Source organism: Periplaneta americana, chromosome 6 (assembly GCF_040183065.1).
Source record: "Periplaneta americana isolate PAMFEO1 chromosome 6, P.americana_PAMFEO1_priV1, whole genome shotgun sequence".
Taxonomy (NCBI): domain Eukaryota; kingdom Metazoa; phylum Arthropoda; class Insecta; order Blattodea; family Blattidae; genus Periplaneta; species Periplaneta americana.
The window spans coordinates 8,299,872-8,315,578 of record NC_091122.1 but is presented as its reverse complement, the minus strand read 5'-3'; the positions used below and the strand labels follow the sequence as shown (position 1 = coordinate 8,315,578).

At 35.0% G+C, this 15,707-nt stretch overlaps 1 protein-coding gene across 1 annotated transcript in view; it reads right to left on the bottom strand.

The window, feature by feature from the left end:
* LOC138702176 (uncharacterized) overlaps positions 1 to 13,718 on the bottom strand; it is a 44,167-nt gene extending 30,449 nt beyond the window's left edge. Inside the window, exons 1-2 of the mRNA XM_069829782.1 lie at positions 13,624 to 13,718; positions 6,840 to 6,904 (exon numbers count right to left, since the gene is read on the bottom strand). Of these exons, the coding sequence (XP_069685883.1) occupies positions 6,840 to 6,904; positions 13,624 to 13,681 (123 nt within the window). The 5' untranslated portion in view covers positions 13,682 to 13,718. The remainder of the gene's footprint in view (positions 1 to 6,839; positions 6,905 to 13,623) is intronic.
* Between the last annotated feature and the right edge of the window lie 1,989 nt (positions 13,719 to 15,707).

Genomic DNA, 15,707 nt, shown 5'->3' with positions numbered 1-15,707 from the left:
CGATTCAATTGAGCATAGTTAAAATTTGGATTATAAAATAATGGAATGCTAATCTAACATATTATTACTGCATACTAAATCAATACACTCTTGTGGTTCGTTAATTCTCTGAGATAAGAGTCATTCCACGTCAAATCGCACAGCAATGAAACACGACCTTCTCGGAAGTGGTCGAATTTTTTTTTTTCATGAATTCCAGACATCAAATAAGGAGACCCGTATTGTTTTATTTTCACAATTATTAATTACTTGTGTAGTTATGACTATTTGAAGTTACGCAAATTATGCGCGCACTGTTACATAAACTCACTTGGAACTCTGTCTGTACATATAATTGAGATTTGAGGTTTGGCGCATTTGAAAGACTAAATACAACACATTTTATTACTTTAGGCCTATTACAAATAAATTTAAAATTTGGCCTATTTTCTTAATAATTTATTTTTCAAAGCAAAATGACTGTATTAAATAGCCAAGTTAAAAATCTGAAAAAAAAAAAAAAATATAGACTTGTTCGCTGATGTATTACCTGTAAACTACTGCATTTATAAATATGGGATCGGCACCCATACATTTGTAACAATTTATTTTCCGGAGGCATGCACGCGCTCGCGATGCCCAGCTAATGAACTGCTTGCAGCCATAGGCTAGAAGGCTGCCCGTGGAAATTTCCTGTTGCATCTGATGTCACCAAACTAATCATCAAATTATTAATACCTTAAGGAACAGTAAATATCATATCTAAAATTATTGTATTATTGTCAGCTCAGCTAAGAAAGGAAGCCCTTCACAGTGCTATATGTTTATACTGTAATATAGCCAAGTGTTTGATGATAGCAAGGCTGGGTAAGGCAGTAAACTTTATGGCAGTAAACAGATGGCAGGAGACAAAATATAGAAGAGAAAAATAATCAGTTTGGGTTTGAATTTCACGCAGTGACGTGACTTCTGGCCTGTACAACATGAGTGATGGTAAAGATCGCGTAATATATAACAAGTGTTTAAATCCATATACCTTCCTAATCACGCTTTTAAAAAGAAAAGTATACTAAGGCGCGTAAGTCGCGACTTATTGATAAAGCTCAATTTAAAGGAGTCTTTGAGTGTGCAAATATGTGATTCGTTCCGTAAAAATCAATCAATTTCCGGATAGGTCAGGTGAAATTATATATGAAGCCAGTAGTTCTTGTGATATTAATAAACATGAATCAAATGAAAGTGCGGACAGAGAAAGTGATTATCCCAGTTCTTCTTCTAGCAGTTCTATGGATACAGTGCTAGAAATCACTAATATTGAGGAATTAAACAAGAGTTTGATGTCAATAGAATCCCCTATCAAGAAAAGAAAGCTACAACAAAAACGATACTCCCGTGAAAAGTTTCAAAAGGTAAAAGGCTCCCTAACATGTAAAGTTCTTCATGTAGAAGATGCATCGTCATCCCTTCAAAAGTCAACCATATTTTCTTCTTGACGGAATGCAAATAAATGTACAACCTGAAAATTACATAGTTATTGCAGACTTTTCTGAAAATTATTCATTTGTAATACAAGATTCAATACAAGGTGTGCATTGGAATATATGCCAAGCCACAATACAATACAATTTTAATTTTACTTCCTCTTTTATTTTATTTTGTATTCTCTAATAGGCCTATTAATATTATATCTGAACTGCGACCGAACACGAGCGCTGCTCATTCGGTCTCAAATTTTGTTAATACTAGTGTATCTCCTTTCTTATATTGATTGTATTATTTTATTTCTATTTCTCTTGTTTGTAATTATATTATTTATTCTGTATATTTAAATAAATAAATAAATAAATAAATAAATAAATAAATAAATAAATAAATAAATAAATAAATAAATAAATAAATAAATAAATAAATAAATAAATAAATAAATAAATCCTGTCGTAGTATATTTCAAAGGAGATACAGAAATTCGTTACAAAAGTATTGTCATGTCAGAAACCATGAAATATGACACCGATCCCTTTCACTTTTTTCAGTCCGAAGCAATCAATTTCTTAAAGCAAGAATTCAACGATATGAAAAAAATAATCTACTTTTCCAATGGATCAACTTCACAATACAAAAAAAAAAAAAAAAAAATAATTTTAAAAATAATTGCTTACATGAAGACGACTATGGAATTAGTGCTGAATGACACTTCTTTGCAACGTCGCGTGGTAAAGGTCCATGTGATGGCATTGAAGAAACTGTTAAAAGACTTGCCACGAGAGTTAGCCTATACAAGATCCTATAACAACACCAAAAAAGAAAACTGACTGGTCACAAAAAAAAAAAAATTTCTAACGTGTCAAAAACCACACTGAAAATTTGCAGGCCACATACCATAATCTAAAACCAATAATGGTACATTAAAATTACATTATTTCATTCCGTTGTCAAAACTGAAGATTTAGTAAAACAATTTTCTTTCAAGAAAAAAGGTAGGCGAATGAAAATTTAAAGTGTGAAAGAAAAGAAACATTTAAAAAGCATAATGCACAAATATTTGAGGATATCATAATAAGTAAATTAGCAGCGTTTGCTCGAGTGACTTGATCGGTACTGGGTGTAATGTTGCAACGTTCAGTCAATCCTCCAGCGCCGATAAACCTCCCAGCGCGCTTCAACGCTTCCCGTCCACTGCTGCTGCGCCGACCGCTACACATTGTGTCGTAAATAATTACATTTCCATTAAACTATTGGAGATCCCATTCTGATTTTTTCTGGAATTATTAAGAATACTTCAGTGCACCTAGTAGGAATTTTCTTAGATTTTTAATAGGGCTATTTCACGTTGATATATATGTTTTAAAAATTGAATTATAAAAAAAATAGTTGTAATATTTATATTAAAACTAGTTAGTAAATATTTAATAGACGATAGCACTTTAAGCTTTTAAATGCATTTTTGAAAACATTTTTAACATCAATATCGTCAGAAATATGGCGCTTTAAATGTTGCGTTGTGCGACATTTTTAACGAATTCTAACATGTAATATTTTAAAAACATGTGGACTTAGGAGGAAATAAAAATACACTTGTTGGTTAATGAGACCCATAGAGTTGGTAAAAAAAAAAATATAAACGCAATCAGAAATATGAAGATCAAAATTTGTATAATTTTGTGCGATTTGACGTGGAATGACTCATAAACATTATTTTAAGAAATACAGGAAACGAATACACAGAATAGCCTATCAAGTTGTTTGTGCATAAGAAGCTATTTTAATCTTACCTGTCCTCAATTCACTCTGAAGTTACTGTAATAACATTATAGCATTATGTCCATATAGAGAAACTACACTTTCCAATGGTGAAATAATAATTAATTACACAAATCGGTTAATTTAGCTTCCGATATTACTTCATACGAACACAGAAACATTTTCTGTAGGCTATGATTCATAGCTTTCGATTGTTGTTGACCAAGGCCCCTTATAGACAAATTCATTTATTTATTTCATTACACCGCCTTAGATGGCAGTTATTTTAATTTTGAAACTCATTTATCTCATTAAATCAGTCCTATGAAAATTTTTCAAAGAATAAAACTGATCGGAAATGATTTTTAAAGAAATATTTGTTATGTAACATTTTTCACAAAAATCAATAATAAGCGAGATATTTCAATTTATTTAATTCAGACCCCCTTATAACCCCCCTTTTAAATAATTTATTTTGAATGGCATATAGCCTAAAATCTAAGTAATAGCGAACTTAATTTATATACCAATTTTCATCGAAATCGGTTCAGCCATTATCGCGTGAAAAGGTAACAAACAAACATACAGACAAACAGATAGACAGACAGACATACAAATAAACATTTGAAAAAGCGATTTTCGGTTTCAGTGTGGTTAATTATATATGTTAGGACCAATTATTTTTGGAAAATCGAAAATTACCAGAGAAATTTCGGCTACAGATTTATTATTAGTATAGATTAGGCCTACGGAAAGTGTATAAAATAATCAATAAAACGTGGAATCTTGAACTGAAGAACATAATGTTTATTTATATTAGAACCATGTCCTCTTTGGTGAAGAGCAATATTATTGATAATTTAAAGTAATTAGGTAATATAATTCGTAGAAATAAATACAAATAAAATGATGACTGATGAGGTAACAAAAACCCAATAAACACAAATAGAAAAAATATAACGCACTTCCTTTTTTAACATATTTCGATATTAATCAAATACTCTAATATAATAATAATAATAATAATAATAATAATAATAATAATAATAATACTTATGGCTTTTAAGGAACCCGGAGGTTCATTGCCGCCCTCACAAGAACCCGCCATTGGTCCCTATCCTGAGCAAGGTTAATCCAGTCTTTTCAATCATATCCCACCTTCCTCAAATATATTTCAATATTATCCTCCCATCTACGTCTCGGCCTCCCCAAAAGTCCGGCCTCCCAACTAACATTCTATATGCTTCTCTGGATTCGTCCATACGTGCTACATGCCCTGCCTATCTCAAACGTTTAGATTTAATGTATCTAATTATGTCATGTGAAGAATAAAAAGCATGCAGTTCTGCGTTATGTAACTTTCTCCATTCTCCTGTAACTTCATCCCTCTTAGCCCCAAATATTTTCCTAAGCATCTTATTCTCAAACACCCTTAACCTCTGTTCCTATCTCAAAGTGAGAGTCCAAGTTTCACAACCATATAGAAGAACCGGTAATATAATTGATTTATAAATTCTAACTTTCTGCTTTTTTGAGGGCAGACTGGATGATAAAAGCTTCTCAACCGAATAATAAAATGCACTTCCCATATTTATTCTGCGTTTAATTTTCTCCCGAGTGTCATTTATATTTGTTAATGTTGCTCCAAAATATTTAAAATTATCCAGCTCTTCAAAGGATAAATTTCCAAGTTTTATATTTCCATTTCGTACAATTTTCTGGTCACGAGACGTAATCATGTACTTTGTCTTTTCGGGATTTACTCTCAAAGCTATCGCTTTACTTGCTTCCAGTAAAATTCCCGTGTTTTCCCTAATCGTTTGTGGATTTTCTCCTAATATAGTCACATCATCACTGTTTGAGTCGCTTGAGAAACTTCTTGCCCCAGCAACTAAAACTTACCCTAGTGCAAACCCTAGTAACGCCGCACTTCGATTATTGTGACGTTTTGTTAAGTGACCTAAGTTCTGAATTGTCAGTCAAGTTACAGCGAGCTCAGAATATGTGCGTCAGATACGTGTGCAACATCCGACGGTATGATCACATATCACCGTCCTTCGCAAGTCTCTCGTGGCTCCGACTTAAAGAACGTAGAACTTTACACTCTTTGTCTTTACTCTTTCGAATTCTGCACACTTCAACACCAAATTACCTTTCGTCTCGTTTCTCTTATCTATACTCTAACCACGATGTAAATACCAGATCACTTATCTGTGGCACGCTAAGTATACCTCTTCATAGAACATCTTGTTATTCATCATCTTTTACAATATCCACCTCGCGTCAATGGAATTCCTTGTCACAAAGTATTAGGGGCTGCAAGACAATAAACACCTTTAAGAACAGCTTAAAAGATAACCTTATTAGCATTTCACTCCAATCATACTGATTTAAACTATCACTGACTACATTGTTACTTTTTTCTTTAGACATCATCCTGATTGTGCTGTATTTTAATTATCTCATAATAATCTCTTTCTATTATCTAATATTATTTGAAATATATTAACATTCTATGTATTTTAGTTTAATTCTGCTACACAGTTTATTTCAGTGTTTAATTAATAGTTCATAGTATTTTGTTGTTTAATTTGTAAATAACTTTTGTATACATGTAACTCTCATCTCAATCAAATTGTTGGATTCTTTGTAAGTTCATGCATATGTATATACACTTTTTGCTGGTTGAGTGGAAGAGAAGGCCTTACGGCCTTAACTCTGCCAGCTAAAATAAATCATCATTATTATTATTATTATCATCCGCATAAACAAGAGCTGATGTAACCCGTTCAATTCCAAAGCTTCTCTGTTATCCTGGACTTCAATAATAGTAATAGTAATAATTTAATAATTTATTTATTTTATCTGACAGGATTAAGACCATAAGGCCTTCTCTTCCATCCTACCAGATAGCACATATAAGTACAAAAAATAAATACAAACACTGATGAATAGTAGTAGTAATAATATTATTACTATTATTACTATTATTATTATTATTGTTGTTATTATTATTATGATTATTATTATTATTATTATTATTATTATTATTATTATTATTATTATTATTATTATGTACAGTAATATGTTCAAACTGTCAGTGTTCATTAGGCCCACTTGACAGGTCATATAATAGAATGAACTCATCTTCAATACTAGAGTTTCAGCCCGCCTTGGCGATAAGGAAATAATTTGTCCTACAGCAGAAAATGTTTAAATACAACAGTACCTACGTTGTTGTCTGGTAGAACTAAGTGAAACACGTGAACTCTGTTCGAACGTTTGAACTGACCGGTAACGGCTACGGTTAACAGAGTACCTTCGGTGCTCCGCTGCCAAGCAGATAAACCGATAGAACCCAGTAACTCAACAGTTCTACTCGCTCCGTCCCCAGCGCTATTGTGTTGTTTATAAATTTCTGACCCACATAGTTGACCCATTGGCTTTTCAGAAAAGTAGGCCTATCACTCTGTAAGGAAATTACCTACAGCAGTTGCAAGAACGGCCTGGCATCCATGATATTAACGGAAAATTCTTCCATGATAACATGATTTTGTTTTTTACCAATACTTAAAAGTTTCTCTCAGTAACTAATTACGAAAATTATTCTTCACACTTACTAAATTCGTTAATTGTGTTACGATTTCTTCGAATTTAGGATCGTCATAGTCGTCACTTTGCGCTTCTGGAAAGGAAAAAAAAAAAACACTTTGTAAACACAGTGATAGTACGCAGAGCGATTGGTAGATATTTAATTACCTGGTTCGTATGGGATCTGTGAGCTTCCAATGGGGGACATGCATGACACTTTCAGTGGGGATATATTTATTTCTAGAGCTCTTATTTAGTAATGGGTCGCCACCATATATTATCTGTATTCGTGCTTCCCATCACCTTATAATTATTACAGTAACACATACAAACTTTCATCGAAGTGTGCAGTCTCCTTATTTCACCTTTACTACTCCTATTACTTACCATAATACATACCCTCAATTTACTATCTAACCTCTCACCTTGAAAACTTTCCTTTCTACCTAGTGATCACCTCACCACTTTTTTTGTTTAGTTATATTGAAGTACTTCCTATAGTTTAAAATTTCCTTATTTTATATACTGTAGGATCTCATTCCTACACTACTTAATCATAATCATTTACTTTAGTCTCCAATTTACAATCACTTCTACCTCTTCTCACTTCTGTCATTAGTTTTATCCCCTGTTTCTTCACTAGTCACTGAATTATATGTTCATTTCTTCATCCCCCCCCCCCTATAAATTTTTCGTTGGGCATTATTATTATAATTCAATGCTCAAGGGAATATGATATAATCTCATGACATGTATTCGAATACTTAGCTTAATCTGTCAGATCCTCTTAAACCAGGACTGGGCACCAGGAGCGAATCCAAACTCTAAACGGGGACGTTCAATATTCACGCGCTACGACATCAACGCTGTGCGGGAGAAAGGGGTTGAAGAGAAGTCATATGGCTCCCCGTTAGAGAGTAGAATTCGCTCTCGGTGCCCAGCCCTGTCTTACGCCTTGGTTTTTCTGAACCGATGCATGCGGCGCTGCGTAGAAGCCGTTCCACCGTAGTTGGAGCTGGCCTTGTCATCTCGCGCAGGTTACGTGGGCAGCAGCACGCAGCCAAGGTCATGCTTCAACCACCGTGGAACGGCTTTGACCACCTTCGCAACGACGCTGCGAGACTTGTGGTTTCTCAAGCTGCGAGTTCCCCAGGCGGAGTAGTTGCTAGCGTAGGTACTGTCCGGATTTTCCCTTAGAAGTTCTCTGAAGTTACTTGAGTGGAACGACGAAACTCGGAGGCAAATGGACAGCAATCTTGCAGCTGGGTCATTCCATACAAAATTTTAAAATTTGTAACGTCAAGTTCTGGATTTTTCAATATTATGGTAAATGAATGCCATAATAATGAATAGTTAAATGGCCTAATATGAACTTCATCTCACCAGTGGTTGAAAAGTAATGAAAGGTGGAATATTTGGGGAGTTGATATGTAGACTATTGTTAAAAATATTATTAAAATGACATGCTTCATTGTATCAAAGTAAAAATTGTGCCAATACAGTGATGACTCTATATATTTAAACTTACTTCTGAGTTATTATGGATTTTTACTTCGAGCAGGTATTAAAACTTCCAGTAAAATAAAGAAATGTTAATATTTTCAAATTGAATATTTTTTTTACCATGCTCTATTTTTTACGGTGAGATAAACAATTTGTTTAATATATTACAAAAATTTTATAATGGGCTCTCTAGTACTTTGGGAAATATTAAATAAACCAGAACTGCAAATGTTTCCATTAAGGATTAAAGTCGCGTCACTCGCTCATACCAGACACCCACACGCGTGCTTAGCGATCGATATGACAAATGCCAGATGTTGCGACATCCGCCCAACGGTACGCTAATAGATTTCACGTGGGAGTTTGTTTTCTTCCTGTTATAATCTCAGCGCAACTTTTTCCCTTCAGTTTAGAGTTTGATTTTGTTCTGTTCTGTCATTGTAACTTTTCCCCTGCACTTCAGACGGCGATTTTGACCTGTTCTGTCATTATAAGTTATAGGTATTCGATATACCTAAATTAAAGAAGAAAAGTTGGCGTCATCTGTGGTGTTGCAACACTTTCGGACTTTAAAAACATTCGTCACAAGTCTGTAAAAGAAAAGTGACAAGTAGCATGTGTAAAAAGGTCCCGCATTTAGTGGTAGGTGATGCTATTTGAGAACGCTTTTGCCATAAGATTTAAAAAATCGAAATAATTAGTGAAGTTGCTCGGACTGAAAGTAAGGTCGACAAATCAACAAGCGAAGAAGAATGTTTACAAACAGAGGCGGGAAATTCAACAAGTGAAGAAGCATATGCTCCTGAACGTAAGGAACTATAAATGTATCTATCTGAAATATTGACGTCATTGTTACAGAGAAATTTAGTAGAAATTTAGTACAAGGAATGGACGACAACTGACAGGGCCAATATGATTTTAGTGAGAAGTGACTGTGTAAATTTCATTAATAACTTCATTGGTTGGCTTAAAAAATTCAAGATACTGTACACAACTTCATTGCAAAGTCCCAAGCAAATTATTTAAAGTAGCTGAAAAATGAAATAAAGCCCGGTGAACTCATTATCATTGGTAATTTTTCGGAGAATTAGTTTCATTATTCAGGATGCTACACAAGGTCATCACTGGAGCACTTCTCAAGCAACAATACATCAATTGACAGTATATTACAGAAATTCAGTTGGTATTTTAGAGAACCTTTGATTTTCAGTAATTTCGGAATGCTAAGTTCACTATAGTGCAACAGTTCATGTTTTTTAAAGGAAAATGATAGAACATCTGAAACAAACACATACCGAAATATCTAAAATATATGATTTCAGTGATGGAGCAGCTAGCGAATACAAGAACGAAAAATCTCCGTTAATCTACTCAATCATGAACACGAATTTCTAATACTTGCGGAGTGGCATTTCTTTGGAACTAGTCACAGTAAAGGGCCCAGTGACAGTGTGAGGGGTACAATCAGGCGACTCGCTGCAAAAGCCAGGAACTGTAATTTCAACTCCTAAAGGACTGTATGATTGGTCAAAATGCAATATACAGGGAATTGTCATTCACATCCATTGAGAAAACGTGAAGAAGTATTTACAAAATCTAAATCCTCAAAGATTTGCCGGCCTCAAGACTGTTCCCGGAACAAGAAGTGATCACTGTGTGGTTCCAGTTAATGGAAAGTTAGCAATAAAACCCTATTCTGCTTCACCAGAAGTACCGAAACTAGTTGAAATCAGACGTGTGACGCGCACCGGTCGTCAACGCGGAAACGCTTCTCGCAGTGACCAGCAGCAGTGATGGCGCATGGGGCAGGGGCATAGATCACCCTTTACGCGGTGAGTTGTTTTAATTTATAATTTCCTTATTTTTGAAGATTCCACTATGAAAATTTGACAGCCAAATGAAAATGCTCAGTAAATTGCCATTGATTATTTTTATGTGAATTGAAATGTTCGATTTTATGTAATGGCGTTTTTTTAAATATATTTTTGAATTTATTTAAACATAATTTTCAGAGCTACACTGAATTATAGTATCTTAATAACCTATTTTGTAAAAAATTTGTAATTATTCTTATGGTCAGAAAACAAATTTAAAATAGAGCTATGTGCTCAAATAAAAATAATTTAACTGCGCATTACACTTAAACGGTAGCTGTCGCAAACATAATTTTGTACATGATTAATATGTGCGACATAAAGAGTTGAATGTACAATTTTTAACAAATTTGGAGATACGAATGTTTTTCGTCATACTGTTCTGCATGGAATTACCCAGCTCACATATTCAGTTTTTCTCAGCCCTAAATTCCCTTACAAAGACACGTTTTCGCGTACTTTTTAATTGGCTCTCCTTCCATTTCCCCATTGACATTGACAGTGGTCTTGCCTCCTCTTCGCTACTGTTGAAATGGGAAGCTAATATAGGCCTATGTACGTATGTTACATATTGAAATTCCTTTAGTAATGCATTGTAAGAATTGCGATTAATTAAAGCACATCTACCATATTTAAAATACATAGGCCTGCATCGAAGGAAACGCTTCTGAATTTGTTTTTATATGCGGCAATTAATATTATTCTTATATACATCTGTCCACATAATTGAAACATAATATTATGATTTCCTACGTATTGCAAAGTAACTGTATAACATGTTCATGCTTGAAATATCCCTGGAATTATGAAAAATAGATTCTGGTTGTCCATATATTTTATCCACGATGTTATCAATGTGTGTTTTTCTAAATTCAAATTGTATGTAAGAATTAAACCTACACTTTTAATAGAAATTTTCAGAACTCATTGTATTGAACATTTGGTTGTAGAGATGTTCTATGAAAACTTATGAAGCAGCATTGTTAACAATCAGTACGAAATTATCTAGTAGAGTATTTATACTCCAGGTACCCAAACAGTGTAGCTACTGTATATCACGTTATGCTATTTAAATTATACCATAGGTATGCAAAGAGAAAGAACATATTTATGTAGCCTATTCCAACGTAAGTGTTGATCGATTATTATTCCGAGATACTTAACTTGAGGAGGCTGATTTAGAATAGGACAGTTACAATTATTAGAAGAACAATTGGATGTATGAATTTTTAAATAAAGTATTTGTATCTATTTTAAATACGAATTTCTTGAACTATTGAACATAGTTTGGGAGGATATGCCAGTGGAAAGTAATGTTCAATGAACTATACCAAAGGGCAAAATTCACTCTGTTAGTTTAGGGTTATTACAAGCAAACACAGCATTCGAGTTGTAGAATAACAAATTCCCACACTAAAGTTTACTCACATAGAGTGTTGTGGTGGTTTTTTCTACGAATTTTGAAAACAGATAAGGGGTACTGGTCTTTTATATTTTATTGTGAACGACCTCTCCCCAACATACTACTGATTTAATCTGGCTCGCAACCTGCATTCTTGCGCTGCAATGTCTTAAATTGGTTTTAATTTCTTATAAGAGGTTGAAAATGATGTAAGTTACCATACGAGTATTTTTTTTTTTTCGCTATGTTATCAGTCGCATCTTCCCTCGCTGCAACATCAAAATTGGTAGTTGCGATCAACGATTTCTTCACAATCGACAACGAAGTTGTATTTTATGAAGATTTCAACAAGAAAAAATGGCATGTCATGAAATTACAATTGGAGCAAAACATGTGAAGCATACTTAATAAAAAATTAACAACTGAGCTGTACGAAGATACAAGAGTTTTAACGCAGATGTAGGCCTACTATCCTGTAAGAACATGTGTATTGCGATGATTGCTGCATATTCAACGTCTTCCAGTGGATGCCATGTACTAGGAAATTCGTATGTTAAAATATGTCCCAGTGATACAATGCGTCGTAAAAGTATATTTCCACCCTGCAAGCATAGTCTGTCTCCTTGGTGAGTGACGGAAATCAAGCACCTGCCATTAGTGTAAATATATATATATTGTCTTGACAAGCGGCAACCGATGTCTCCAGAAAACTTTGAAATATGTATAATAATTCTATTCTGCAACAAGATACAAATAATGTGAAAATTCCTACGCCATCATATTGTAAACATTGTAAATGTTGTTTAATAAATTAATCACTGGTTTACCTGTATATTGTTAGATATACTTTATGCTCGACCATGCCGAAATGTAGTAATTATACACCTAGTAGCAGTCCTTTAATGGACCTCATTAAAGTACACCTATTCATTAAAGTTCAGGTTTTAGATTATTCTCGGATATGCAATCGAAAGACATCTAGCAAAACGTCACGCAGGCTGGAAATGCAATACTGTTGCAGAAGGTTATGTTCTGTTACTATAATAATTAGCGTTAATTGTAAATAATATTCAAATAAATTCAATTTGTCATCTCGTTTTTCAATGTCGAATTCAATTTCAAGGTTATATCAAGTTTAACGTTTATCTTACTTTCTAGATTATATATCAAGGTCGTCGACATTCGTTGCCCGGAAAAAATCAATACTTTCGCATCTGCGCACATCTCACAATTTACGAGATTGCACAAGGTCAGTTCGCTTCCCAGTTACATAAGAATAACATGAAAACTTATGAATAATTTCAAGTTAGAAATATGGTCGAGCATAAAAAGTCGTATGAAACTTGCCTATAATGGTAATTAAGACGCTCGTATGAAAATTATGAAACGAGCGCAAGCGCTCGTTTCATAAACAAACATACTCGCGTCTTAATTACTATCGTTATAGGCTGGTTGCATAATGTACTATTATGAATTTACATATTTAACTACATATTTCACTCTCTCTATTTTAGTGTATATATTTACATACATATACTACATAAAAGTTAGTCTTTTTTTTTACTTATGGTAGCCTTAATATTTTAAACTGTAACGCCAATACTTCAAGAGCGTGACGCCATACAATTTCGTGTGACAGTTACCCAAAGTCTGTGTTGTGGGTAAACTATCATGATACGGACGGGTTTGAAAATAAACATGAAGAAAGAAATGCTGAATTAAGTGATAATTAGACTGTGATGCAGAAGGACGTGAAGATAAATTGAAGGAGGATGAAGAATAGATAGAAAAAGAATAACACATCAAGAATGATGATAATCAAGAAATGGAAATGAAGAAAGGAAAGGAAAATGAACAGAGAACTGGGAAGAGAAGATGTCTTCGAAAAGCGAAGGGCGGGAATCAGATGAAGTAGACGTAATCGAAGAACAAGTGGAAGGAATTTTTATACTTATAATTTCGTGCACGGGACAGCGAAATGTGGAAGATTTGGTAACGGTAAGAAAGAGCCAAGGAGTGAAGTGTTGAACTTACCAGCGAAGACGAAGTGCACGAATGCAGCGAGGACGAAGATCAACAGCGAAGTTCTCATTGTCTTGTAGTAAGGCACCTGGTCTGCTGTCAATGGCACGCCGTCACAGTGAAATCGAAGAGCTCCACCGCCTTCTTTTATACGGACTCCACGGACATGACACCGATAACATGTTGAACTACGTAAGTACGTTAATATGATAGGCTCGTCGATTATAAAATACACGACACGTTTGTTTCATCATAATGTGACGTGCTAAGCGTCCATTTGTAATTATGGAGTAATTTATTCATAGCGTTCTGCCGAAGGGCAGGTGTTTCACTGCAAACCCAGAATTTTCCAGTATTTCCTATTTTCTGCCTTCCTCTTAGTCTCCGTTTATGATCCATTTATCTTAATATTGTCTATTGTTTGATATCTTCTTCTTCTACCCCGAACTCTTCTCCCGTTCACCATTCCTTCCAGTGCATCCTTCAGTACGCAGTTTCTTCTCAGCCGGTGACCCACCCAATTCCTTTTTCTCTTCCTAATCAGTTTCAGCATCATTCTTTCTTCACCCACTCTTTCCAACATAGCTTCGTTTCTTATTGTGTCTGTCCATTTCTCACGTTCCATTCTTCTTCATATCTGCATTTTTAAAATGCTCCTAGTCGCTTCTCTTCACTTCGTCGTAATGTCTATGTTTCTGCCCTATGCAATGCTACACTGCACACAAAGCACTTAATTAGTCTCTCTCTCTCTTAGTTATTTTTTCAGAGTTCCGCAGATGATGCTCCTTTTTGTATCAGGAGCTTCCGCTGCCGTTACTATCCTCCTTTTGACTTCCTGGCAGCAGCTCACAGTACATCCCAAGTACTATTTGAAACTGTTGACTTGCTGTACTGCCTCATTTAGAATTCGCAAATTTACCTTCTTTACTTTTCTTCCTATGACCATGGTCTTCGTCTTGTTTGCATTTATCTTCATCCCACACAGCTCGCAGCTGTCATCTAGCTCCAGTAATATACAGTATATGGAGTGTTCATAATTCGTAAATTGGAAATCATAATAGGCTAATGCTAAATGTGATTTCCCGATCTCTGATCGGGCCAAAAACCCTGATAGAAATAATATCTAATCCCTGCGGTGGATTTGGGTGAAGTTCGGAGGGCCTAATTAGTCAAATCCACTCTGAACTGCACGCTGAGTCCCTCTGCAATCTTTGAAGATGTGAAAGAGAGAGTGGTGTGCGAAATCAACGGGATGCTGTCGCAATGACCTATCCCAAGAGAAACTACAAACATGGCATGATGAGTCTTTCCAATAAGCAGTAACAGGAAGTGCTTCTGGGAAGTCAAAAGGGGGATAGCAATGGCAAAGTGTTCTTCTAATAGGAACTAGTGAAGAGGCTAGTGAAGTGCTTTGTGTGGAGCGTGGCATTGTATGGTGCAGAAGTACGGACATTACGACGAAGTAAAGACAAGCGACTAGAAGCATTTGAAATGTGGATGTGGGGAGGAATGGAGCGTGTGAAATGGAAGACAGAATAAGAAACGAAACTGTGGTGGAAAAAAGAGTGGGTGAAGAAGGAATGATGCTGAAACTGATCAGGAAGAGGAAAAGAAATTGGCTTGGTCACTGGCTTACTGAAGGATGCACTGGAAGGAATGGTGAACGGCAGAAGAGTTCGGGGCAGAGGAAGATATCAGACGATAGACGACATTAAGGTATATGGATCATATGCGGAGACGAAGATGAAGGTATAAAGTAGGAAAGATTAGAGAATGCTGGGTTTGCAGTGATAGACGTACCTCTGGGCAGAAAACTATGGATGAATGGATCATTTAATTACCATCAATAGATTTGTGGATTAGAGCTCTCGGCCAGTTTTATCTAAGGAGTGATTAAGAAATTTCTCCTCCCGTCTTTTCTGGGCCATCCTTCTGTCGGACCGTTAATTTAAGAGATTTGGTAGAGTCCCATCTGCGGTCATTCTTCTGAGGTGATTACTCAATTGCTTCCGTACGTGTTTACTATGTCGACAGTAATTACGATTTTGAATGTACCGTAATAATATTTGTTTTGGTCCAATAGCCTCTGTCTTGTC